The 27,152-nt window shown below is 43.5% G+C and overlaps 1 protein-coding gene across 2 annotated transcripts in view; it reads left to right on the top strand.

The window, feature by feature from the left end:
- The first annotated feature begins 6,043 nt into the window (after window positions 1-6,043).
- Window positions 6,044-27,152, top strand: part of SFTPB (surfactant protein B) — a 41,354-nt gene continuing 20,245 nt past the window's right edge. Inside the window, exon 1 of one of the 2 annotated variants that reach the window (XM_073622097.1) lies at window positions 6,044-6,118. Coding sequence is in view for 1 of the 2 variants with exons in the window: in XM_073622096.1 (XP_073478197.1) it covers window positions 26,480-26,558 (79 nt within the window). In the remaining variant the exon portion in view is untranslated. Of the gene's footprint in view, window positions 6,119-26,479; window positions 26,559-27,152 lie in introns of those variants that run through there. The other variant, XM_073622096.1, reaches the window with a different exon arrangement.

The following is a 27,152-nucleotide window of genomic DNA, read 5'->3' as shown; positions in this document are numbered from 1 at the left end:
AACCTTAGTGAACAAACAGCATCATGAAGGCCAAGGAACACACCATATAGGTCAGGGATAAAGGTGTGGAGAAGTTTAAATCAGGGTTAGGTTATAAAAAAATATCCCAAGTTTTGAACATCTCATGGAGCACTGTTCAATCCATCATCCGAAAATGGAAAGAGTATGGCACAACTGCAAACCTACCAAGACATGGCCGTCCACCTAAACTGACAGGCCGGGCAAGGAGAACATTAAACAGAGAAGAGCCAAGAGGTCCATGGTAACTCAGGAGGAGCTGCAGAGATCCACAGCTCAGGTGGGAGAATCTGTCCACAGGACAACTATTAGTAGTGCACTGCACAAATCTGCCTTTTATGGAAGAGTGGCAAGAAGAAAGCCATTGTTGAAAGAAAGTCATAAGAAGTTCTGTTTGTAGTTTGCGAGAAGCCATGTGGGGGACACAGCAAACATGTGGAAGAAGGTGCTCTGGTCAGATGAGACCAAAATGTTACTTTTTAGCCTAAAATCAAAATGCTATGTGTGGCGGAAAATTAACACTGCACATCACCCTGAACACACCATCCCCAACGTGAAACATGGTGGTGGCAGCATCATGTGGGAATGCTTTTCTTCAGCAGGGACAGGGAAGCTGGTCCGAGTTGATGGAAAGATGGAAGGAGCCTGTTAGAGTGTGCAAAAGACTTGAGACTGGGGCAGAGGTTCACCTTCCAGCAGGACAACGGCCCTAAACATACAGCCAGAGCTACAATGGAATGCTTTCAATCAAAGCATATTCATGTGTTAGAATGGCTCAGCCAAAGCCCAGACCTAAATGCAATTGGGAATCTGTGGAAAGACTTGAAAATTGCTGTTCACAGACGCTCTCCATCCAATCTGACAGAGCTATTTTGCAAAGAAGAATGAAAAAAAAAGTCACACTCTAGTTGTGCAAAGCTGGTAGAGACATCCCCAAAAAGACTTGTAGCTGTAATTGCAGCAAAAGGTGGTTTCTACAGTTCTATTGACTCAGGGGGGCTGAATACAAATGTACACCACACTTTTCACATATTTATTTGTGAAAAATGTTGAAAACCATTTTATCATTTTCCTTCCACTTCACAATCATGTGCCACTTTGTGTTGGTCTATCACATAAAATTCCAATAAAATACATTTACGTTATTGGTTGTAACATGACAAAATGTGGAAAATTTCAAGGGGTGTGAATACATGTTTCCATACACTATATACGGTGCAAGGGTCAGGAGCATAACATACAACAAAGCAAATACAGTGCAGGGGTCAGGCGTATATTGTACAACATAGCATACATAGTGCAGTCAAGAGTATAATGTACATCCTAGCGTATATAGTACAGAGGTCAGGAGTATAATTTACAATATAGCATATACAGAGCAACAGTATACAATGTACAGCATAGTGAATGCAGTGTAGGGGGTCAGGAGAATAAAGCTCATCGAAGGGGGTTTCTTCACCATCTGAGAAGTCATTTCTCTTTAGGGAAGTGTCACCCAGAGGACTTGGGACTTGAGAACACTTTTGGGTGAGGATGGGAGTTGGGGCTTCTGCCACTCTGAAGTGTTGATCCCTTTGTGAAAAGTGGAAACTTTCCCACCAGAAAGAACAATGGAGTCCTCTTCATTGAATAACTAGCTGAGCTGATTTTCCATGATCATTTCCATTACTCTTCTTTGCTGTTGAAGACTTTTTCAATACTATAACCACAGAAGGAGAACCTAACAATTAAGTCATTAAATATACCTTACAACCTACAATAGGGAGGTTTATGATGGTAGTTTCCTGGAAAAGCCTTCTTTGTTACGCTTTTTCTTTACTGCATATTGTTACCATAAACAACAACCAACTATGTATGTATATTGTTATCGCCATCTTGTGGCTGTAAAGAGAAATGAAAGTTCCAAGGTGTCTAAACAAAATCTTGGCAACAGCAGTCAAGGCGCGTTTTCTAGCATTGTTTGACATCCAGTCCTCCATTCGGAAATAATTTTACCCATGATAAAGATCACAATGTCTGATCTTATGTCTCATCGTTTTGACAGCAAATCTGTGCAGCATTGCTCAACTACTGAATACAATCTAATACAAGATTTAAGTCACATATACAGTATTTGTAAGAAAAAAATTGCTTGTGTATCCATAGCAAGGAGCAGAATGAACATGGCATTGATCCAGCAGCCAGGAAACAAGAGGATCCAGTCAAACACACTGCATTTCAGATCTGCGTTTGGGGTGTCCTTAGTGATACATTGACAGCCACAGAAAATCTCACATCCAGTGAGTTTTGAACTCTGTGTGGGAAATGCACACGCACCGCGTTTTGGTGTGAACGAGCCCTTATGCAGCATACACACGGGCGGACTTTTCAACAGGACTGGTCTGACGGTCTATCCGACGGACTTTCCCAACGAACGGACTTGCCTACACACGATCACACCAAAGTCCGATGGATTCGTACGTGATGACGTACGACCGGACTAAAACAAGGAAGTTCATAGCCAGTAGCCAATAGCTGCCCTAGCGTTTGTTTTTGTCCGTCGGACTAGCATACAGACGAGTGGACTTTTCGTCCGTACTCCAGTCCGTCGGAAAGATTTGAAACATGTTTCAAATCTAAAGTCCGTCAGATTTTTGACCGAAAAAGTCTGCTGCAGGTCCGATGAAGCCCACACACGGTCGGATTGTCCGCCGGATTCGGCTTGTCGGACCAGTCCGGTGAAAAGTCCGCCCGTGTATGCGGCCTTAGACAGTTGTCACAGGAATAGGTCTCCCCATCAGAAAATGTCACCCGTGTCCCTGTTCTGGTGGCAACTCAAACATTTGGATTTACCCTCATTATCATTCCTGGTGACATTGGTGATTAGAGTAATTCTCCATAATGGGGACACAGACAACAATAAAAACCTGACCGTGGTTCTAACCCCTCACCACTCGATCCAAATCTAAATATAAAGTGTTGTCTTAAAATGGTTGTAAACCCTTTGCAACCACTTGATACTACAGGTAAGCCTATAATAAGTCTTACCTGTAGCTATCTCGGATATCTCCTAAACCTGCATGGTTTAGGAGACATACCTGTATTTGCATGTGCCGACGTCATCGGCACATGCGCACTTAAGCAAACTAAAGCAATGGCACATACGTGGCGTTGCTTCAGTTATACTGTGCCGACACCGGGGGATCCCGCGGGAGTGACGTCATCACGGCTCCGGCCAATCACAGCGCCGGAGCCGTGTTACGCGGAAGTAACCCCCCGGAGAGATGTCGGCCGCCGGAGTGGCTTCGATCTAAGGTAAGTAATTCATAATGAGCTAGTATGCTATGCATACTAGCTCATTATGCCTTTGTCTTGCATGTTTTTTTTTTTTTTTTTCTAAGGGTTTACAACCACTTTAATTATACTTTAAAGTCAATTTCCTGTTTCTACTGCAAGATATTAAATGTTTTTGAATACTTTAGGTTATCTTGTAACATCCCCACTAAGCCCAAGACTCTAGATCTCCATATGTGATCTGTTCCTTTGTTCAGGTTGTAATGGTTTAGAATTCTCTTACCACATTGTTCATCACTCTGCATGTATTTTATCATAGTACCACTTGTACATGAAAGAGGCAGTGTTAAGCCCCAGTGTCTCCAGCAGGTGGAGCTGTTGTTCTACCTCTAGTCTAAAGTAAATTTGCATTTAACCAAACCACTTTTCCAATGCTATAGGTATCCTCAGTATCCCCACATCCTCAGTTTCTTGTTGTGAGATGGATTTCCTATTTAGTCGATTTGCAAATTGAAATATTAATTTGCATCTATTTGATCTTACATGGAAGCAAAAATCAGGCCTTCCAAACTAATTTTTCTGTCTCCTAATGTTTTGTTAAAGGACAACTCCAACTGAAACAGTAATTCATTTTTCATGAACTGAAGGAAAATGTTATCCTTGGTTATTAAAAATCTTATGGGACTTCTGTGGTGGGATCACAACTGTATCCCCGCTGCAATTACCTTCAGCACGACAACCAGTAAACCAGCATTTTCAGAAGGAGAGGTCAGAAGTGTCACTTCTTTCTTAATTTAAAGAGACCCTGTCACCATTTTAAAAACTGAAAGGTAAAAGCTCAGGAAAATCAATATTTGAAATTTTTTTTTTTTTTTTTGTAATTCATTTGCAATGTGCCCTTGAACTTGACGGACAATGTGACTAATTCAAGAAGAGTCACAGCCCTCTCTCTCCTTGCATGTCACGGGCCTTTGCTCTTCTGGAAGTGTCTTGTTGTTCTTTGTGCTGGCCCAGCTCCTCAACCCCTGCGCTCCCTATATAATCATTTATGTAGCTGTGGGAGGAGTGGAGGGTAATTAACAGCTTTGAGTCTGCTGACTTTGCATCCAAGATGGCAGTTCCCAACAGTAGTCTCAGGGCTTGGATATCTGCATAAAAATTTTATCTAAAAAAAGTAAATATAATCTTTTCTTAAATGAATGGTCTGGCCAGGGGCGTAACTAGAAATCACAGGGCCCCAAAGCAAAATGTTATATGCCCCCCCCCCCCCCTACACACACACACACACACAAAAAACTAATGCCATAACCAATTTCTGTTCTGTTATATAAAATGAAATAGTTCAACTCACCATAATGCAGAATCAGTGGGAGCCCTGAGCGTGTCACTTGCCACCGTCGCCTGCCACCAGATGCAACTTGTCACAGAATGTCACTTGCCACATCACCTGCCACACGTTGCGGATTGTCCACTTGCCATGTCGCCTGCCACCAGATGCAGATTGTCACATGTTGCGGATTGTCCACTTGCCACGTCCCGGATTGTCACTTGCCAGGTCACCTACCATACATTACGGATTGTCACGTCACCTGCCACACATTACGGATTGTCACTTGCCACGTTCCGGATTGTCACTTGCCACACATTACAGATTGTCACTTTCCACCTCCCGGATTGTCACTTGCCACACATTACAGATTATCACTTGCCACATCGCCTGCCACACATTATGGATTGTCACTTGCCATGTCACCTGCCACACATTATGGATTGTCACTTGCCACGTCACCTGCCACACATTACGGATTGTCACTTGCCACATCACAGATTGTCACTTGCCACATCGCCTGCCACACGGTACGGATTGTCACTTGCCATGTTACCTGCCACACATTACAGATTGTCACTTGCTGCGTCACAGATTGTCACTTGCCACGTCGCCTGCCACACGTTACGGATTGTCACTTGCCACGTCACGGATTATCACTTGCTCCGTCACCTGCCACACATTACGGATTGTCACTTGCCACATCCCTGATTGTCACTTGCCACACGTTACGGATTGTCACTTGCTGTGTCACTTTCCTGCTGTGTCCCAGAGTCAGGCAGCAGATTATCAGTCAGGCAGCAGAGAGATAATTTCATCTCTCTGCTTCCCACAGCTGCCTGCACAGAGAGGGGGGAACTGCACTGCAGGGATGCAGGGCGGGTGCAGGGCGGTGTGAGATGATGTCATCTCTATGCTCCCCCGCCCGCCAGATCCCTGATTGGCCAGCCCGCTCACCCATGAGCCGCCCAGCTGTCTCACCAACTGAGCAGCCTGACAGCCCTCGGAGCCGCCCGTGCTCTCACCCGTGGACCCTTGGAGCCGCCCGCTCTCACCCGCAGAGCCACCTGCTCTCAGCCACGGAGCCGCCTGTCCTCACCGGGCCCCACTTGGCTGTGGGCCCCATAGCACCCACGTGTGTCGTTATGGCTGTAGTTCTGCCACTGGGTCTGGCATTAAACCCAACACTTAATATTCCTGATATATCAATGCTGTTTCATGTACTTGTATATAAAAATATCCTGTTCTCTTTGTATAATTTCCTTTATGTAAAATCCCTTTCCTATTAAAAACTGACCACGCTAGGCATGAGAGCATGGTGTCATCAGTTCTCTAGATTGTGCTGGGAACTCAGCCTGCTCTCCTCCAATGATCAGACTTGTCCAGACACATCCCCCTGTACAGCTTTTTGCTGGGAAGCTCAGTGTAATTCTGATTTTCCTTCCCCAGCTTCTATGCAGCTGAGAGGGAATGTGATCACTTAAGAAAAAGGAAAAAAAGGTATTTTTAATGGCTTTTAATATCTATACACAAATGTTTTGCTTTTCATTTCTATGTTAAACCAAATGGGTTGTGTCACATACCTGGTGATGGAGCCCAGTATGCAAGGAGCGGCCTCTCGTATACCTCTGACTCGAGAACCCCTGATAGAGCTGACATTGGCTCAGCAATCCAAAGGTGCACAAGTGCCTGACAGGCTAGCAATGCAGGGGGCTGGTCCGGACCTCCGATGGAACTGAGAGGAGACTGGCAGCAGGTGGCAGGCAGAAGAGACTGGCAGCTGGTGGCAGGCAGAAGAGACTGGCAGCTGGAGGCAGGCTGGAGCAGTAGTCAGGCAGGAAGCAGGATACAGCAGACGGTAGGGAGGTGTTCTGTAGTTCCGATCACGAGCAGGTGCAGGCAGGCCGGGTCAAAAACTGGCGGGCAGATCAGGTACAGGAACAGATGTCAAAGAGGAGTCAAGGTACTAGCCGGGTCAGTAGCAGGCAGGCAGCAAACAGGCCAAAGGAGCAGCAGAAGAGTAGTCAGGACAAGCTGGGATCGGAGACGGGCAGCAGGCAGGGATGGTCAAGAACAAGCCAGGTCAAACAGGAATCAGATGTGCAGAGTAACAAGTAGCAGGGGTCTCAGGAAACGCTGTACACCGGACAGCAAGGCAGCAAGGCGTCAGTCTCCTTTAAATAGCGCATCTCGGCACCCAGCGCTGTCATGAAGTGGGCGCGCGTCCCTGTGTGTGTCCGAGCACCGTCATTTGCGCCGTTGCGCATGCACGTGCGCTGAACTGCTCTTCTAATGGGGTATTCTTCTGTCACTCTGGTTGCTGGAAAGCCTTTCTCGACAGGTTGTTTTACAAGGTGATCATTTACATATACTTTAAAATAGAGATATGCCCAGGTGGCAGGACATCTCCTGTATCATATGACTGCTTTGGTTGGCTCTCACAGTGGTTCCATGAATGGGAGCCCTTGTTGCTGGCTCCTGATCAGAAGCCGTGACCAAGAGCTGGTGGTGACAGCTCGGTCAATGTGCTAGGAGCACACAATGAGCGCTCTCTTAGCACACAACATCAGGCCATTGTAGATGCATAGGTGCAGCAGCTGTGTATTAAAGCCTAACTTCTTTGTCACCGCATACACGCATTACGCGGTTGGCAAGGGATTAAACGTGTTTTGATAAAATGGCGGCTTTTGTTTGATCATTCAAATACTTTGTCTGGCTTTTTACTCTAACAAACCATGACAAGTAAGTGAATACTTACTCTATTAAAGAAAGAATTCTGGCTGGTGCTCCACTGGCCAGGGGGCAACAGACAGGCCAGACCACAGATGTCACGCCAGCCTGCCACCGCACACCATTGACAATACCGCCCACCCCCCCTCCCCGGTCGCCAGCTCACCCTCTCGCCCGCCAAGCCCCAGTTAGCCCTGCACTTACCCCATGGCGGCTTCCCCCCTCCGTCTCTTCCATGTCCTGGCCGTCGTTTCTCCTCCCAAACAATTGGGTCTTCGGACTCCCTGCCAATGGGGTCTCAGGACATGCTTCCTGATTGTCTGGGAGGAGAAACAGGAAGACATTAGCGAATAATAATTTGCTAATGTCACACAACAGGGTGGGCTCAGGGCGCAGTGCCCACCCTTTTTTAAGCCAATCAGAGCCTCAGGCTCTAATCATATGCTTCTAAAAAAAAAAAATCCACAGAAATCAATGTGTCTGGCGCCCTGCATGTAGATTAGGGGGCCGGCGCATGGATTAGGGGGGGCGGCGCCCGTGCGCCCCTAATGAGTGTCCACTACTGATTCCAATGTAACTATGTATGTACCACACCTGGTTGGTGCCCCTGGAAGCTGGAAATCACAGAAGTACACATCGCTAACCCATTGATCTCCACTTGCTTCCGGGTCCTGTGCTGAGTGGCACCGCGCTGCAAAGCATTCTCTGATTGAACGAGGTGGACAGTGTAATGCCACCTCCTTGCCTCTCCACCTCCTCCAATCAGAGAACTCTTCGCAATCATTGCGAGAATGCATATTCTCTGAATAATGCCCTGTGCTGAGCAGCCGACCTCCTGTGTTCACAATGCATCAGGCCAGCCACTCAGCACAGGACCTGGAAGCAAGTGGAGATCACTAAGATTAGCCGTGTCTACTTGATTATACAGTGATTTCCAGCTTCCCGGGGGGGGTAGGCCAGGTATGGTATATACATAGTTTACATTAAGCCAAGCTGGACCAGTGTAACTGTATAAAATATCCATACCTGGAATTCCTCTTTGATACAATAGGTATTCATAGGGGGATGGTTTGTGAGAGTGGAAAGCCACTCAAAATATTTAAATGATCGTACAACGGCCGCCATTTTATCATTAAACATTTAACCTTTTGCTGACCGCATAGCTCAAATATGCAGCAACAAAGAGGGTGGGCCATACATCAATAGAATTTGTGTACAAAAAATCTTCAAAAATGTTTATTTTTGGGAACTTTCTTTCAATTTTCTAATAGTCAATAGGGTCAAATCTACAATAGATTACAACCATATAGATGGAAAAAGAGTGGAATGAAAGAGGAGAATAGAAATGTTTTCTTGAACGAATGGAAATTCTAACAGTAAATGTGGTTTTGATTGGGAAATTCCATTCATTCCAAAAATTAATGCTATAAGCAAAGGGAAATTTTAAGGTACTTTCGGCTTATTCTCTCTAATATGAATCAGCACAAACAGCGATCGCATTCATTAGTAATGGAAATAGTTTGCTTGGGACAGCTGGGCCCAAACAAGCTATTTAAAGTCAACACCTGGAATTCTACTTTAATGCAAAGATAAGACTCTTTAATTTAGCCATGTGAAAGTAATTTTCAAATTACTCTGCGTCCCCCCACCCCAAAGCACCTTGCCCCATGTTGATGCCAGGGTCTGCGGGCGGGGGGCTTATCGGAATGTGGAAGGCCCCTTTAGCAAGGGGGCCCCAGATCCCGCCCCCCCATGTGAATGGGTATCAGGTACAACGTACCTCTACCCATTCACCAAAAATGCAGTGAAATGTAAAAAAAAAAAACAAGAGCTGTTATCTGTCTTTTATTTAAAAAAAATTAGCTCTGTCTTCTCCCCGAGCCATCTTCTTCTGCCGCTGTCTCTCCCAAAGCTGTCTTCTCCTCCCCGCCAGTTACCCGGTGAAAACAAAAAAGACGCTCTTCTTCTGTTGTTGTCTTCCTCCGTTGTGACATCCCCCGTTATCTGACATCCCTTATGTCGCCTTGTGACGTCACAAGGGGATGGGCTCTCCGGGTGACATCAGATGGCCACGCCCCCATTGCTACATAAGGGATGTCAGACAGCAGGGGACGTCACATCAGAGGAAGACAGCCTCAGGAGAAGAGGTGTGTTCTAAATGTAGGGGGATGGGCTGCCAGGGACATGACAGAAATCACTGTTCCCGATCACTGGGAACAGAAGATCTCTGTCATGTCACTAGGCAGAACGGGGATCCTCTTGTTTACATAGGCAGTTCCCCGTTCTGCCTCTCCTCACCGCAATCGCGGTTGCCGGAAGATAATCCTCCTTGCACGGACCGATGTACAGGTACTTTGGTTTGCGCAGGAGAGCTGACCTGCTGCAGTATATCTGCGTGAGCTGGTCGGCTAGTGGTTAAAGTGATTGTAAAGTCTCCTTTTTTTTCTATAACAATAACAAACATGTTATACTTACCTGCTCTGTGCAGTTGGTTTTGCCTCTTCTTGGGTCCCTCTTGGATGCTCCTGACCCCTCCCTTCTGCCATGTGCCCCTACAGCAAGCAGCTTGGCTATGGGGGCACCCAAACCGAGCCGCAGTTCCGTGTTTCCATTCAGACAAGGAGCCGCGGTTTGCCCCCCTCTCTCTCCTCATTGGCTAACTGACTTTGACAGCAGTGGGAGCCAACGGCGCCGCTGCTGTGTCTCAGACAATCAGGAAGTAGAGTCCTGGACGGCCGAGGCACTCATGGACATTGCTAGATTGAGAGGGGCTTAGGTAAGTATTAGGGGGGCTGCTGCACACAGAAGGCTTTTTATCTTAAATAATGAATTAAGATTAAAAACCTTGTGACTTTACAACCACTTTAAAAATAGCATGCAGTGCCAAGCTGCGGTTGCCAAAGCGAGCAAAACCCTTTCTTGTATTAAGAGAGGTATGGACTCCAGAGAGAGAGATATCATTTTGCCCCTGATAACTGATAAGAGGCATGGGGGAGCTCATCTATGAGGAAAGATTAGAGAAACTGAATGAATTCTGTCTTGAGAAGAGAAGATTGGGGGGGGTATGATCAACATGAATAAATACACAAGAGGTCCATATAGTGAACTTGGTGTTGAGTTATTCATTTTCAGGTCATCACAGAGGACAAGGGGACACTCTTTACATGTGAAGGAAAAGAGATTTATCTCCACATACAGAAAGGCTTTTTCACAGTAAGAGCTGTGAAAATGTGGAATAGACTCCCTGATGAACTAGTTCTGCCCAGCTCTGTAGATTGTTTTAAAAAAAGGAGTTGAATGCATTCCTAATCGCACAAAAGATAACTGGATACTTACTGGGTGGACTAGATGGACTTGTGTTTATTTTCAACCTGGCTAACTATGTGTCAATTTTTGTAAATAAATATATGTAGCGCTACCCCCGTAGCAGCCATTTGAGTATTACCCCGATAGTCCTTCTTTCTTCACTGGCAGTCATGTACAAGGTATTTCCTGTAGCCAGGTACACACACTTAGGCTCGAAGTAATCAAAGACAAGTCTAGGGGTGTTATTCTTAGCTTTATTTTTGAGGAACTTGGATAGGGTAGGGGATTTGTAGTAGAATACTCCAGAACAAAACTATCCACAACTTGAGGACTTTAGATGATCTACAATTGAACAGTAGGTGAAGTCCCTTGCTGGGAGCAGATGGAAGACTTCTTCTGTGTAGCAGTGTAGGAACAAAGAGTATGAGCAAAGTCTCTTGTAATGAAGGACAGGTAGACAAAGCTCTTCAGATCACTAGCCAGTGATCTCTTTAGTAGGACCCTTGGTTGAATGTACTAGCACAAACGGGTAGCCCATAGGTGTGTGCAGCCTATTGGATAAGGGTGTGCACCCTAAAGCTCAAACACATGTGTGTGCGTCTACATATATATGACCCCGGCATATTGATCTCCCTGCTGGCACATTGAAAGAGAAGTGCTTAAACACTTCTTTTATGACAGAGCCAGTAAGAGGGAGATCTTTCCCATCTTCCTACTGACACACAGATCGATAATGCTAAAGCGCATGGGGTGATTAGGGTGTGCTCAGGCACACCTTGTCCACCCTGTATGCACGGCATGGGGTAGCCAAAAAGAAACAGCCCATAGATAGGGTTGCCACCTGTCCAGGATTCACCCGGACAGTCCAGGTTTTGAATTATGTGTCCAGGTTTCAGGCAGACTGAAACCCGGACACATTATTCAGGCCTAGCTGTGGCTCCCCAAGTAATGAAGATAGTCACACAAATCTGTTGCTGTCTGGGAATTGTGGCAGCTGTCTGGGGGCAGGTTCAGCATCACTGAGGGGCAGGCCGATAATGTCAGCAAGATCAATTTGGCCACACCCACATTACTACTCTCCTTCAGGGCACCCAAAAGTGTCCCAGGCCGCGAAAGTGTTCGGGTTTTACTTGAAGAAAAGGTGGCAACCCTACCCATAGATCTTTGGTCTGTACTCACAGGAGTTGCAAACAGATCCTCTCAGGCACAGCTCCCCTTCAGTCAGCTCTTCAGAAGTACCAGGACCACCCTGTTTTAGCTTCAGGCCCTCAGGTCGCACACCTAAGGCCGCATGGCAGCAGGTGCCAGGGGAGGCTAGCCTGCCTCACCCCTGGCTGGTGCACTCCACTCTCTGGGAAGGACCCAGAACTCAAATGTTCCCTGAATATATAGGCAAATCCCAGCATGCCCAGGGTCACCTCCCCTGTAATTGGCTGAGGCTGCTACATACTCATGCTGCCTATTTGCCCAGCACCAGAACACCATGAGGAGTCCTAACTAATGAATTTCAGCATTCTGTTATGCAGAATGCTGAAGAAAGATTTGCCTCCAGCCCCACCGTTAGACTTAAGAGCAAATTACTCTAATCTAACAATTTACATCCCAGGACCTATACTAGGAGGGCGCTACATATACAGTACTTATCCTGATTTGTTCGTTGTGTCAATGGAGCCCATTATATTCACTCCAAAAACTTCCAGGTTCACCACCACCAATACAGTAAAAGGAAACATACATATGCCATCAATCCAGTGGCAATCAAATCAGAAGGTTGGAGTTTGCCATCTTCCTTGCTGGTTATGTACAGTATATGTCAGAAAGATTTCAGCAAGAATGTAGGCCACTTGAAAATCCATAAAACTGGCTGTTGCACAATGTCTTTGGAGAGGTATTTGATTGCACAAGAGCTGACTCTTTGTATGACGCCTGCACGGCGAGTCAGTGTTGTGTCATGTGAACCGCTTACCTGTAAAATAAACAACTTAAATATGAAGGAGGCTTACAGGTCTTTTCACACAACAGTGAAGAGTCCTTATCAATGTTTCCCACCATCCACTTCACTGAAATAAATTAGGAAAATATTCAGCAGGATAAGAGGTTTAATTATGGAAAAGACCACACTACACACCTTTCTGTTTACAATCAATATAAATGTCAGTAAACATAAAAAGGCACAAGGTGCACTGTATAGAGGACCTGTACTCTGACACACGCATGTTTTACAATGCAGTTTGATTCCTTCATCCTATAATCTTCTTTCATTAGACGCTTTACCTACTGCAATCTGCAACATTTGCAACATGCATTTCCATGAAGGGACATCACATAAAAAAGAAATGCTACATGCAACCTATTATACAAGTTTGCACTCATTAGTACTAAATAAATACACATACAATGATTAACCAAATGTAACAAACAATGCAAATGTCTAATGCTCATAAGAACTTGCAATCTAAAAGAGATGCGAGTAGTTAGAATTTGGTTCAGTAAAAGTGATTCTATGTTAGACTTTAAAGTCTTATTATTTTTTTTTTTTTTATAATCACTACATTTTTATTAAATTTGACATATCCATTAAAACCACCTTCATAGCATATTTATATTTATCACAAAGAGTCAACACATCTTTATCCATTTCCCAATCCCCCCCCCCCCCCCAAAAAAGGGGGAAACCTTCCCTTCTCCCCCCTCCCCCCTCCTCCAAATACCTTATATTAAATGTGCTCCCAATTCACCCAAACTAAGAGAGAGAAAAAAAATTAAGAGGCTTCTATGAGCCATGTCCATATTACTCTTAACACCCAAAAAAGAAAAAAAAAAAAACAGACACAAAAATAAATAAATAAATAAATAATTACAAGGCTTCTATAAGTCATCCTCCACCCCTTACCTATCTATAGTGAATATACACCTCATCTTCCTTTAACCATATCTACTCCTTCTACCTCCCATCCTATATATCCACCTTCCTTTACCTTTCCCCCCTATGTGCTTTGTCCCCTCTTCCCATTATTAATCCCACCTTCCTCGACATCAAGCGCATCACTCCTTCCCCCTACCTATATCACCTAGAAAAAAGGAAGAAAGAGGGGGGATAGGGAGGTGAAAGGGGAAAGGGAGAGAAAAAAAAAACCCCTCTCCTCCTCCCTCCCAGGGGCAACCGCATCCGAGCCCAGAGACCATGCGGCTTTATATATTATTACTCTACACAATCTCCATAGAGCATTATTCCCAACCTGCCCATATTACCCTAATTTTTTCCTTTCTATCTTTAATTGTATGTACCCATCTTTCAGCCTCCATTATTAAATTGACCTCCCTCTTCCAGTCCAACAGAGTTGGACATCTAGTCTGTTTCCATAGCCTGGGTATTAACAATTTAAGTCTTATTATAAATAGATATTTTAGTTTGATCTGGGGTGCAGTAGAGTCATCCTTTGTTTTTTTGCCACTCTAATCCAGCAGCCCGATCTTCCTGGAACTCTTTCTGCCTACCTTGGAGTTTTGGGTGGTTTTGGGGTGATCCCACTCCTACAGATATTTTACCACAAATATCTAGGTGGTTTACCTTTCCAGCCTTTACCAAAACAAAAATTTAGTTTCAACTGGACTGAGCCTTTATAGAAAATTGGATTGGGGGGGGGGGGGGGGGTTATAGTAGACCATATAGTTACAAACGATTCAATACAAGAGGCTAGATAGATGAGATGAGTTGGAGATAGCCAGACAGATTGAATTAGGGAGTTCCAGAGGATTGGAGGGGCTCTGGGGAATTCTTGGAGGCAAGCATGGGAGCAGATGACATGGTAGCTAGAGCACAGGAGGTCTTGGCAGGAGCAAAGAGAACAGCTTGGGTGATATTTTTAGATGAGGTTGGTGATATACAGTAGCTCAGGGAGAAGTAATGGATAGCTTTGTATGTTGTTGTTAGCATTTTGAATTGTATTTGTTGGGGGAATCTAAGGCAGTTCTCGTAGTCGGTTGTCAGGCTTGAAAACCAGTAGCCATAGCAGTAGTGAGGATCCCACTGACCAGCTGGATAAGTACACAAGCAAGCCACCCTAATGGATGATGCAGGCTCATCCGAGGTGCAAGGTCTAAGCACTAACCAGTATTCACCAGAGCTCCTGATGGTGGTGATGGGTTTTGCTGCATGTTAGTACCAGGTCATGGTCTTCAGGATTACCTCACCAGGAGGTGGCCAAGCCAAGGTCCAACAGCAAATATGGCAGGTGAGGATCAAGCAGAATCGTAGTCTTACTGACTGTTACAAGCCAAAGGTCGGCAACAAGTGGTTGCAGGTTGGGACCAAGAGGAAGAATAGCAACGAGTGGTAGTGGAGATAAGGCAGCTGCAGATATGCAAAGGGACAAGATATCAGCTGGAGAGAACACAATAATCTGGCAAACAGGAAGTGCAAAGGCATGGCTTAAAGCGGACCTTCAGTACTTTTTTCAACTTTCCATCTATTAATTCTTCTGCCCTTGTTGTTTTAACTTTGGATAGAAAAACATGTATTTTCTGCCAGTAAATACCTTATACAGGCCACTTCCTGTTTCTTGTTTGGTAAAGGGGGCTCAATGAGAGCTGCAGAGCTTGAGGTGTGCCTCTGTGTGTCTGTGTAAATCCGGGAAGTAAACAGGCAGCAGCTTCAGCTGGCCACAGTTAAACATGGTTGTAGCCAGACTTAGTGGAGGGAGCTTTCTGCAGCATGTTTGGCAAGTACAGAATCACAGTATATATAACATAATATGCAAAGTGGTTGGAGGGAAGCTTCAGAATGGCAAAGATGTTTTTATTAAAAATTATGTGAGCAGACTGCAGTTCCTCTTTAAATAGGAAATTCATGGGAGAAAGAAGTACAATGTTCACCAGAAACAAGGTACAAGACAAGATTATCCAAGGGTGTAGATGATAGGATGCTGTCCAGCATCTCAGGTGGCTCAGCAATGAGAGCTATTGCCGGTGTAGTGTCGATGATGCCTCCCGTCGAATAATGCCTCCTACGTACTGCACATGCGCAGTGCGTGACGTCACGCCAGCTGATTTCCCGATCAGCTGGCTTGGTGTATCGACTGCACATGCGCAGTACGTAGGAGGCATTTTCGACGGGACACGGGGAGCACGCGGAGGTAGAGAAAACAGTGTCAGTGTAGGAGCGAGGCTCGAGAAAAGCAAAAGTGATCACAAGGCAGAGACAAGAGAGCAAAAGAGAAGATAATTAGAGCACATAAAATATATGAAAAAATTACAAGAAAGAACAGCAATAGAAAGGAGAGAACTGGTAAAAGGCAGAAATGGCAGAAACAGAGGGAAAAAGGAAAAAATGAAAAAAAGGAAGAAAAAGAAATAGAATGGAAATAAAATAAAATGAGATAAAATAAAAAATGAAAAAATTGAATAAAAAAATAATAATTAAAAAATGAATACAAATAAAAACAAACAAAATAAACAAAAAAAAAAAAATATATATATATATATATATATATATATATATATATATATATATATATATATATATATATATATATATATATATATATATATATATATATATATATATATATATATATATATATATCAAAAAGAAAAAGAAGGTATCCCCCGTGGGGTTTTAAAGCAGCAAAAAATTATGAAAATAATAGGTTGTTACTTGAAAGAGTTTTTTTATTAATGGAACTTAACCATAATGGTTAAAATAGGAGCTGTGCTGCAGGAGATAACACAAATGAAGCTGGCACAAGTATTATACAATGATCAAGCGCTAAAATAGGATGATAATCCTGACGCGTTTCGACCCCGTTGGGTCATCTTCAGAGGATTGAGGCGCTGTGACAAAATTTGCGTATTAGAGTTCATGGATGTGACCATAAAAATACAATATAATATATATATGTTTAACAGTATAATTACCAATCACATTGTGTTTGAGCAATTTCTCCTGAGCTTATAGTTCTCCGACGTCTCCCCCACCGGGTCCCGACAAGAGTCCCCGGCCGTCCACCACGTCAACAGGGGAAAAGGGGGGGTTAATCGTCCATGCGTGTCTTACAAGGAGTCACACCAAGTGGATATCTCCCAAAACTGGGGAGGAGCATAGGGGCAAGCGAGCGAGACCTGCAGCCAAAGCATCAAATAACAGACAACTGTACCATCAGTGCGTTCGGTTTAGCACGGATAGAGATATATGTATCATGTGTCATTTTTTGAAAAAAAGAGATAACTCTGTAATTTATTTAATTAAATATTTGTTGGATGTTGTCTGTACTTGGGGTCAGCGATGTATGAATATTCCTATAGTGATGATGGTAACAAAAGGGGGGGAGGGGAAGGGGTTAACAAGGGTAAGTAGGACTGCATATAGATATCAGTATATCAGAGTATGTAATGTAATAGGTAAATAGTGGTGTCTATGTGTTGGCCGTGAAACAAGTGACGAAGTAGGGTGAAAATATAGGAATATAAAGAAAAAGGCGAGTGTGGGGAGAACATGTGAGGAAAGAAGGGGACGGGCAGACTATTAGGGAAAAAAAAAAAAAAAAACCAGGGGAAAGGAAGGGGATGGGAAAGAAAGAACGGGAAGGAGGGGGGGATGGTTAAGGGGAGAATGGGAAAAAAAGATCAGGGAGTGAAGGAAAAAAGGCTTAAGAGGAAAAGATCCAGGGGAAAAAAGGGAACAGATAGGTGAAGTGTGAGGATAGTGCAGGTGGGGTGATGCATGTGAGTGGAAGGGAAGCATGGGGGTGGGGAAATGGGAAGGTGCAGTGCAAGGGGCCAAATAAAACAATCAAAAAGCAGTGAAAGCAAAAACATATGCAAAAAACATATTCAACCGTGTATATGTGAGAGATGGGTGTGTGTGATAGTGTACTGAAAAATGCATGGGTGCTGGAAAAGGGGTCATGAGGTGTAAAGATGGGAAGAAAATGGGACAAAGGTGAGACAAAGAAACACACAAGTTGAAGTGCCATAAAGGTGGACATGTATTGAGGGTGGGTAGAATCGGATGTAAATTGTACAAGATAGTATAACTAATCACAGTGGGAAGGAATGACGTGACAGAGACCCACAATACAGGGTATGTCAGGTCCAACTCATCAATGTGTTCAGATACTGGTGATTACCTGTCTCCAGAGTATAAGTCAGTTGATCAGTCTGATGAAACAGTAGGAACTAAAAGCAGATCCCCCAATCTGCTTGGTCATTATAAATAAAGTGCTGGCCGCTGATTGGATGCCTAATTAGGCTGCAGGTGCATGCAGGCTGTCCCCACCCCTCCTCCTCCAGCAGGGATTAACCCTCCACATGTGGCTCCCCCGGCGTTCAGGAAGATAAATATCCCGGCACAGCCGTCACATCCGCCGTAATAGCGCGATGTCGCGATGTCGCACGCACGCAGCATCGCGTGCCCACAACGGCTTGGTGTATCGACTGCACATGCGCAGTACGTAGGAGGCATTTTCGACGGGACACGGGGAGCACGCGGAGGTAGAGAAAACAGTGTCAGTGTAGGAGCGAGGCTCGAGAAAAGCAAAAGTGATCACAAGGCAGAGACAAGAGAGCAAAAGAGAAGATAATTAGAGCACATAAAATATATGAAAAAATTACAAGAAAGAACAGCAATAGAAAGGAGAGAACTGGTAAAAGGCAGAAATGGCAGAAACAGAGGGAAAAAGGAAAAAATGAAAAAAAGGAAGAAAAAAGAAATAGAATGGAAATAAAATAAAATAAAATGAGATAAAATAAAAAATGAAAAAATTGAATAAAAAAATAATAATTAAAAAATGAATACAAATAAAAACAAACAAAATAAACAAAAAAAAAAAAAAAAAAATATATATATATATATATATATATATATATATATATATATATAAATGTAAATAAAATAAAAATAATATTAAAAAAGAATAAATAAATAAATAAATTAAATTAAAAAAATAAAATTAAAAATAAAAATAAATCTAAATAACAAAAATAGAAAGATATATATAAGAACGCCTATTCGACGGGAGGCACTCATCGACACTACACCGGATGCAGCAGAGGTTGTGGGTACAGATCCTGGTCCTAACAGTACTCCCCTCCTTCCAGGATGTCCCTTGGACATCCTAGGGCCAGGTTTGTGAGGAAACCTTTAGTGGAATTATCTTACTAATAAAGGGGCATGAAAGTTCTTCTCAGGTTCTGAAGAAAGATACTCAATTAGGGTTATTTAGGAAGTAACTATGAAGAGCAATATTGGTGTGAACAGCACAGTAGTCTAGAAAGCATTTAATCTAAAAGCAGATTTAATTTATCTGACTGCAAAACAGTTGAATATAACTAACTCTTAAGGGCCTTATAGCCTGTTTAAAAACAAAAAAAAAGGTTCCTCAATTTCCTCTCACAGTCATGGATCCCTTCCTGTGGAACACAATGAGGGACAATTGGTGTTTGTAAGACACTTCATACGAGGTCTTGTAATTTTTTTAGGATTCAAGAGCCCTTGAAAACTGAGACATAGGAGCAATGTTGGAGGGAGGGAGTAAAATGAAATGATGTCAACACAGATTAACACAGTCAAGACTAAACTGTTTCCAAAATTAGCAAAATTAGCAAAATATGGTAATTTTTGTCTGTCCAGGAAAAATGACTGTTTGCACTGGTTGAAGGTATTTCAAAATTACATGTATTCCATTATGCTTCAAATCCTAGCTTTTCTTAAGTTGTGCTTATAGCCATTACAATGAAATATTTACATTTATTTACATATTATTAACAACCTGTAAAAGAAAACATGGCCTCACTGACCTCTATAGCTGCAGACACCGTGGAGTAATTCTCAAAGCTCCTAGCAGAGGCACTCTGGTAGGTTGTAGTCAAGCCTTTAGCAATGGCAGTAGCAGAGTATTGTACCGTTAGTCATCAACAAAAGTAAAAGTCTGGATTCAGGGCAATATCATTTATTGTATCTAAATTAATTGTAGTGCCAGCCTTCCAGATACATTGACCTCCTTTTCCAGGCAGTATCTACGGATAGTGGCAGTAAGTACTAGGTTTGGTGATCATAATGCCACGTACACACGATCGGAAATTCCGCAAGCAAAACTCCCATGAGAGCTTTTTGGCGAAAAATGCGACCGTATGTATGCTCCATCGGTCTTTTGCTGGCGGAATTCCAGCCAGCAAAAGATTGGGTGCAGGTTCTCTATTTTTCGGTCGGGAAAAGTTCCTATCCGAAAATGCGATTGTCTGTACAAATTCCGATGCGCAAAATTCCTACGTATGCTCGGAAACAATTCGACGCATGCTCGGAAGCATTGAACTTCATTTTCTCGGCTCGTCGTAGTGTTGTATGTCACCGCGTTCTTGACAGTCGTAAGTTCAGAGAACTTTTGTGTGACCGTGTGTATGCAAGGCAAGCTTGAGCGGAATTCCATCGGAAAAACCATCCAAGACTTTTCCGACGGAAAATCCGCTCATGTGTACGGGGCATTACACTGTATTTTGCTAACCAATAAATTTAACAAAATGTAAAATACCACACCAATGATAAACATACTGTATACTGTAGGTCTTAGTGTCTTGTGCCAGTGATTGTAGAGCAGTCTCTATTGCTACCAATAAATCAGTGGGAATTAGTAGGAGGGAGAGTTTCATGGGGCCCTGATGCCTTATGGCATAAAGTGACAAACTCAATCTTTTCCTTAAAGTATAATTGAACACATTTGTTTTTACATTTTGGATAGAGTAGAGAAGGATTACAACACCTGTCAGTTTTTTTCTGGTGTCTGTATCCCCATTAGGGAGATTCATCCCCTCTATTTGTCCTGTTTACCTAGAGTGAAAGAAAATTCACATTTTGGGTCTTCAGCAAAACAGGAATAGAGGGGAAATCTTCCAATGGGAGCGATAGTTCTGGTGACCCTAGTGACAACCAGGGGTTCTCTCACTTTAGTGAGACTTCCCCTTACTTTCTGTTCTGGCTATGGGACAGGAAGTGAAAAAAATCCCCCAATGGGACACAGATAGCAAAGAAAACAAAAATAAATAACCTGATAGGGGTTATAAAGCTCCCCTACTCTATCCAAGATAAAAAAAAAAAAAATTGCCTTTAGGTCAACTTTAACTGCTTCCCGTCCTGCCTTTTGTACTATGACAGCTGGGTGGGAGCTCTTCCATTCTGGGTGGACATCATATAGCATCCACCACAAGCCACACTGCAGCGCGATTTGTCAGCCGCATGTCCACCAGATAACAGATCAGTGTACCAGGCCAATTCTGGTACCATGTGTTCACTGTGACCAATCACAGCAGATCACATGACAATTGTACACAATGTATGGCTCCCATTCATAAAATTCATTGTGTACTATTCTGATTATCTCTGTGATTGGTCACAGTGATCACACGGTACAGACAGGGCCAATGACAGCCCATCTGTACCATGCGATTAATTATGGCCAATCACAGCTAATCACAATAGCACATACAGAATGAATTGATTTCATTCAGAAAAAATGGTTGCTTATAACAGTAATTATCAAATTGTGTAAAAAAAAAAAAAAAAATCATATATGTGTATATATATATATATATATATATATATATATATATATATATATATATATATATTGATCACCTCCCCATGCCTCTTACTAAATCTAAGCTCAGGCTGTCTACTTTCCAAAAAGGGGTCTTTTTGGAGATATTTGTACTGTCTTGGCATTATGGGGCCTCAGTCAGTACATCAGGATTGAACGATTTTCAGATATATACAGGGCCGTCTTAGTGAGCGGGCACCCCTGGGCAATGCCCGGGGGCCCCACTTGCTCCTGGGGCCCCATCAGGGCCGGTTCGCAGAGCTGAGGTGTGGAAGCACTTGTGTGGTCTCTGCACTGTCACTGTGAGTGTGGGACAACGATCATCGGTGCGCCACTGGGGCTGCCTGGTTAGGGAGACTGTCGGGCGTCTGCTTCTGCCTGCGGGGACAGGCTGGCTGTCAGGAGGGACAAGTGTCTCACTGTCTCTCCTCTCTGCTTCACTGTCTGAGAGATCTGAATGTCTGCACTGCTTGGCAGATGGCAACTCTGCCTCCACGGTCTCCACTCTCCCCGGCAGAAGGTTGGGACTCCCCAGACCCCAGTCACTACCCTGCCTTGAAATATCAGATTTACCATGAAGGTGTAGTCGGATTTTTAGCTGCATCAATAAGCCACCCAACTTAATTTTTCCAAAGTTGCCATCACATTAGTCTAATCTGTACTTTTGACTAGATTTAACATACTGTATATTTCTTATACCATCAAATGAATAATTCTCCTCGATGTAGGCTCTACCCTTTAGATGTGCAGGATGAAAAATGTATAGTACTGGAAACAATAAAAATAAAATATGGTGCCACATGTGCTAAAAAATGGATTAAAGAATTTAGGATTTTTCCAGCAAATTTGGCTACGACCTCTGAGGCAGGGAAGGCAGGGGGCAAGAACTTCCCAGTGAAGTGTGCTGCCTTGTAACTGCCGATCCTGCACTGTCACTCTATATATCTTACAGGAGGATTCAAAGTGAACAGCACAGGACCTCAGGGTGCTGAAGACCCCTGTAATCTAACCAGTCCGCGATTCCCTGCTGTGCCCAGCTAGGCTAGCAACCCCACCCCCTGATGTGCACACACACATGGTGCTAGACAGGTGTGCCTGCAGCACAAAAACTGCAAATGGAGGTGACTAGAAGAGGCTGGAAAATCAGTAAGTCCTCTGTTCAGACACCTCTTCAACATAACAAATGTTCTTTTCTGCTTCTCTGAGTCGGTTCACACCATGTGGTGCGGGAACTGCATGCGAGTTTGAACAGGAATCGCACTGCATTCCTGTTCAAATCACATGCAATTCTTCAGCAGTGCGAATTGAGCCATACATTCTGTATGGCTCAAATCGCACCAAATCTACACCAAAGTGGTGCAGGACCCTTTGGCCGCCCCTAAATCAATTTTGCAAATCTCACTGCGTTTTGCGAACCAATTTCAGGGTGTAGTTACCTTAACATACACACCTGCAGCGGTTCGCATAAACAGGTTGTGATTTGGATATGGTGTGGAATCTGCACAGAATTTGTTGCAAATTCAGAGCGCAAAAGTGTGAACCGGCACTTAGACTGCTTTCACACTGAGGCGCTTTACAGGCGCTATAGCGCTAAAAATAGCACCTGCAAAGAGCCTCTCCTCTCACTCCAGTAAGCCCGAGGGCTTTCACACTGGAGCGTTGCGCTTGCAGGATGGTAAAAAAGTCCTGCAAGCCGCATCTTTGCAGCACTGTAGGAGCGATGTTGAAATCAATGGGCAGCACCGCCGCTGCAGTGGCGCTTTGTGGGCGGTTTTAACCCTTTTTTATAGTAAGAGACTGAGGCTGTTTTCAAACTGAGGCGTCGGGGACGGCAAGCACCGCCGACGCCCCCAACGCCTCAGTGTGAAAGCAGCCTTAGTCTCTTACTGTGAAAAACTGCTGCACATGGATTGCTTTTCAGAGGTATTAGATGGGCAGTGGGGAGGTGATATGTTGCCTCCTCACCACCTATTTTAACCCCCTAAATGTTGTATCACCCTCACTACAACTATGTGCATTGCACATGGTTGTGGGAAAGTTGCAGCACAGACTCTTATGCAGCGTACACACGGTCGGACTTTTCGACCGGACTGGTCCGACAGGCCGAGTCTGGCGGACAATCCGATCGTGTGTGGGCTTCATTGGACCTTCAGTGGACTTTTCCAGTCGAAAATCTGATGGACTTTAGATTTTGAACATGCTTCAAATCTTTACGTCGCAACTCCGCCGGACCCAGAAATCCGCTCGTCTGTATGCTAGTCCGACGGACAAAAACTGAAGTTAGGGTAGCTATTGGCTACTGGCTATCAACTTCCTTATTTTAGTCCGGTGTACGTCATCACGTACAAATCCGTCGGACTTTGGTGTGATCATGTGTAGGCAAGTCCGTTCGTTAGAAAATCCGTCGGAAGTCCGTCAAAAGTCCGTTGAAATTCCATCAGAAAGTCCGTCGGACCAGTCCGGTCGAAAAGTCCACCCGTGTGTACGCGGCTTTATTTGATTTGGTTGTATTTGGTAAGCAGTAGTGCCCGCCAAATGCAACTGGTGATATAATTCTTGCCGCAGTCACGAATCAAAGCAACGTGGCTCCAGGATGTGTACACCCCCAGCTACTGCCTTGTCAGCAATTCACTCAAACTGCCGCATTACAACATGCTGTGCTTTCTTTTTTAACCACTTGCCAACCGTATACTGTATCTATATCTTTACGGTGGCGGAGTGGCTCTCCTGCGCAGCATCACATACCTAGTACATGATCCTGAACTTCCAGGTCTGGAAGTGCAGCACACACGCCGCTCTCAATCCACTCCCAATGTGATTAGATACAGCGGGAGCCAATCAGCAGGTCCGGCCGACTTGATGTCCACCGACACCTGCGATCGCTCGGGACACTAGCAGAACAGCAGTCTGCCTATGTAAACAAGACAGACTGCCATTCTGTCAGTAGGGAAGGTATTGATCCTGTGTTCCCACAAAATAAGGAACATGGATCAATGCCTTCTAGTAAAAGCACTTCCTACACAGTAACCAAGCACAGGCTAGGCACACAGTTAACCCCCAGGTATCATTAGTACAGTGACAGTGCATGTCTTTAGCACTAATCACTGTATTGGTGTCTATCTACTGGTGTCTATCAACTATTTATACTTGATTCTTGAGAGTAGGTGCGTAAATTGGGGAAGGCTTGTAGGGGCCCCAGTGCATTCATTTGCCCAGGGGCCCATGATGCTATTAAGATGGCCCTGGATATATACCATAGTTTGTGGACTCTATAACTTTCCTAAAGACTAAATGTACAATGATTTGGATTATTTTTTACCAAAGAAATGTAGCAGTATACATTTTGGCCTAAATTTATGAAGAAAAATTATTTTTCTTTTGCAAAAGTTTAAAACAGAAACTAAGGAAAACTTGTTTTCTTTTCAAAATGTTCAGTCTTTTTAGTTTATTTAGCAAAGAATAAAAACCCAGTGGTAATAAATACCACCAAAAGAAAGCTCTATTTGGGTGAAAAAAAATGCTAAAAATGTCCTATGGGTAGAGTGTTGCATGAGCGCGCAATTGTCATTCAAAGTGTGACAGTGCTGAAAGCTGAAAATTGGCCTGGGCAGGAAGGGGGTAAAAGTACTGAAGTGGTTAGAGATTAACTCTAGCCATGATGTAATAACACACACATTAATGAAGCACAGTAATCATTAATACATTATTAAATGTGTTTTTTTATTTAACCATGTAAGAACCTTAATTTGACCTGGTATCAGCCTCTTGCTATCCCTGTTTAGCTGGGCAGGAGTATGAAAGGAAGAAGCAGTACAAGGAGCCAATCAGTTCATGTACTGACAGGAAGCATGCTAATAGCAAGCGAATGCAGGGTGTAGATAGAAAGGTGCTTCTATCTGTGTGTTCTTCATTACCCGCACACAGACAGGGGCATGTCCAGGAGGACTTGGGCTTAAAGTGATTGTAAAGGTAATTTTTTTTTTTTAAATAACAAACATGTTATACTTACCTCCACTGTGCAGCTCGTTTTGCACAGAGTGGCCCCAAACCTGCTCTGCTGGGGTCCCCTGGCGGCTCAACCCCGCATCAGATAACCCCTTGGGAGAAGCACTTTCCCGGGGGATTACCTTCCACCCCCCAGCGCCAGTGTCATTGGACTTGATTAACAGCAGCGGGATCCAATGGCTGTGCTGCTATCAATCTATCCAATCAAGAGCTGGGAGCCCGTGGAGAGAGAGACAGCGCGTCCCTGCATGAAGGGGTTCAGTTAACTAAAATGGGGGGAGCTGGGGGGCCGGTAACTGCCAGGTGTTTCTTCACCTTAATGCATAGGATGCATTAAGGTGAAAAACCAAGAACCTTTACAACCCCATTAAAGAAAGTGGGTAGCATGATCCTGGCCATTAGACTGAGGACATCTTGTGGGAGAAAAGAAGTACTGCAGGAGACACCTCCAGATTGAAAGTGAATATTCCAATTAAAGCTGTTTTTTCTACAGGCTAGCGCTTTTTATCTTTTTTTTTTTTTTTTTTGGCCGGGTGTCTCCTTTAAAGTATATTTTTTGCAAGAGAAGGAGTGGCTTCCATCTGGAAATGGTAGTTAATTGTATTTTTGTATGGAAATGGTAGTTAGTTGTGTTTTTGTGTTCATCTTTAATACTTTCTGTGTCACTAACTATGAACAAACATACAGCAAATGCAAGTCAGAAATACTTATCTTTACACTTATCTCTGATCAGTACCTCAGAAAGATAAGGTAACTAGAAAGATTGGTTAAACCATGCTCTCCTCTGCTCTAGTCCTCATATTGTGAGTTGCTCCTATGATAGAGGTGGTCAAAGTATTAAAACTGTAAATGCATTAGGTAATAGAAGGGATGACATAAATAAAGTCTTTGGCATCACACTTGTTGTAGGATAAGTATCACAGCCAGAATTGTTAGAAGAAGAGCAATAGTAGTATTTCATTTCTCCTATGGTTAAGATCACAGTTATTATGATCAAAATACAAATTAAGAGATAAAAAACAACCTGAATATACTTTTAATCAACCCTCAATAATTATCTGATAACTTTCTATAAGAAGCAGAGATCTGCAGAATATGTAGGGTCTGTAGTGACACAGGAACAAGAAGGTGACATATGACTCCAAGACATTGAGAGATGTGGGAGTGTCACAGTGTTCTGGAGGGTGATTTGCATCTCTGGCTCCTCCAGCCTGGATATATAGGGTCACCGATGACCGGGCACTGCCAATTCCACCTCATCATGGAAAGGACTCCGGTGAGCCTGTTTTGTCTCCTGGCTGGCATTGCAGGTAAGTGACTTCCATTGACTATGAACTGTACTATGCTGATTATTATGAGAATAGGCTGGGCATGCAGTAATACATCTGTCATTAAATTCAGTAAAAGGGGACAGTATGTCCATCCTCAAGTGATCACTGTGTTCCAGTACTCAGCAAAACTTTTTCTCCTGCTGGCTGCATTTTTTTTCCAAATGGGTAAAATAAAAGAAGAGTTTCTTTTATTCTAATAAAAAAAATAGTCCCTACCTGATTATATAGGTTCAGCAGCACTTTGATAAGGAAGGATACTACTGCTTGTATTCACAAAAGCATAATGCATGCAAAATTTTCAACATCATAGGCTATATGATTTTTATTCACCCAAAAAAAAATTTTCAGTTCACTAAAAGTATTATTGCATGGATTTTATAGATTTGTAAGATATTTTTACTGCAAAAGTCAATACTAAAAGAAATTTAAAAAATAGGTTAGTGTTCCTTTAAATTTTTTTAGGTTTAGGTTACTGATAATACTAATATTATTAGTAATAGCATCTGGGGGGGGGTCACAGAACCACAGGCTTATTTACTGAAATTATAATAAAAGGAACCCCTGTAATCAGGT

Source organism: Aquarana catesbeiana, linkage group LG03 (assembly GCF_042186555.1).
Source record: "Aquarana catesbeiana isolate 2022-GZ linkage group LG03, ASM4218655v1, whole genome shotgun sequence".
Taxonomy (NCBI): domain Eukaryota; kingdom Metazoa; phylum Chordata; class Amphibia; order Anura; family Ranidae; genus Aquarana; species Aquarana catesbeiana.
This window is presented reverse-complemented; position numbering and strand designations above follow the sequence as displayed.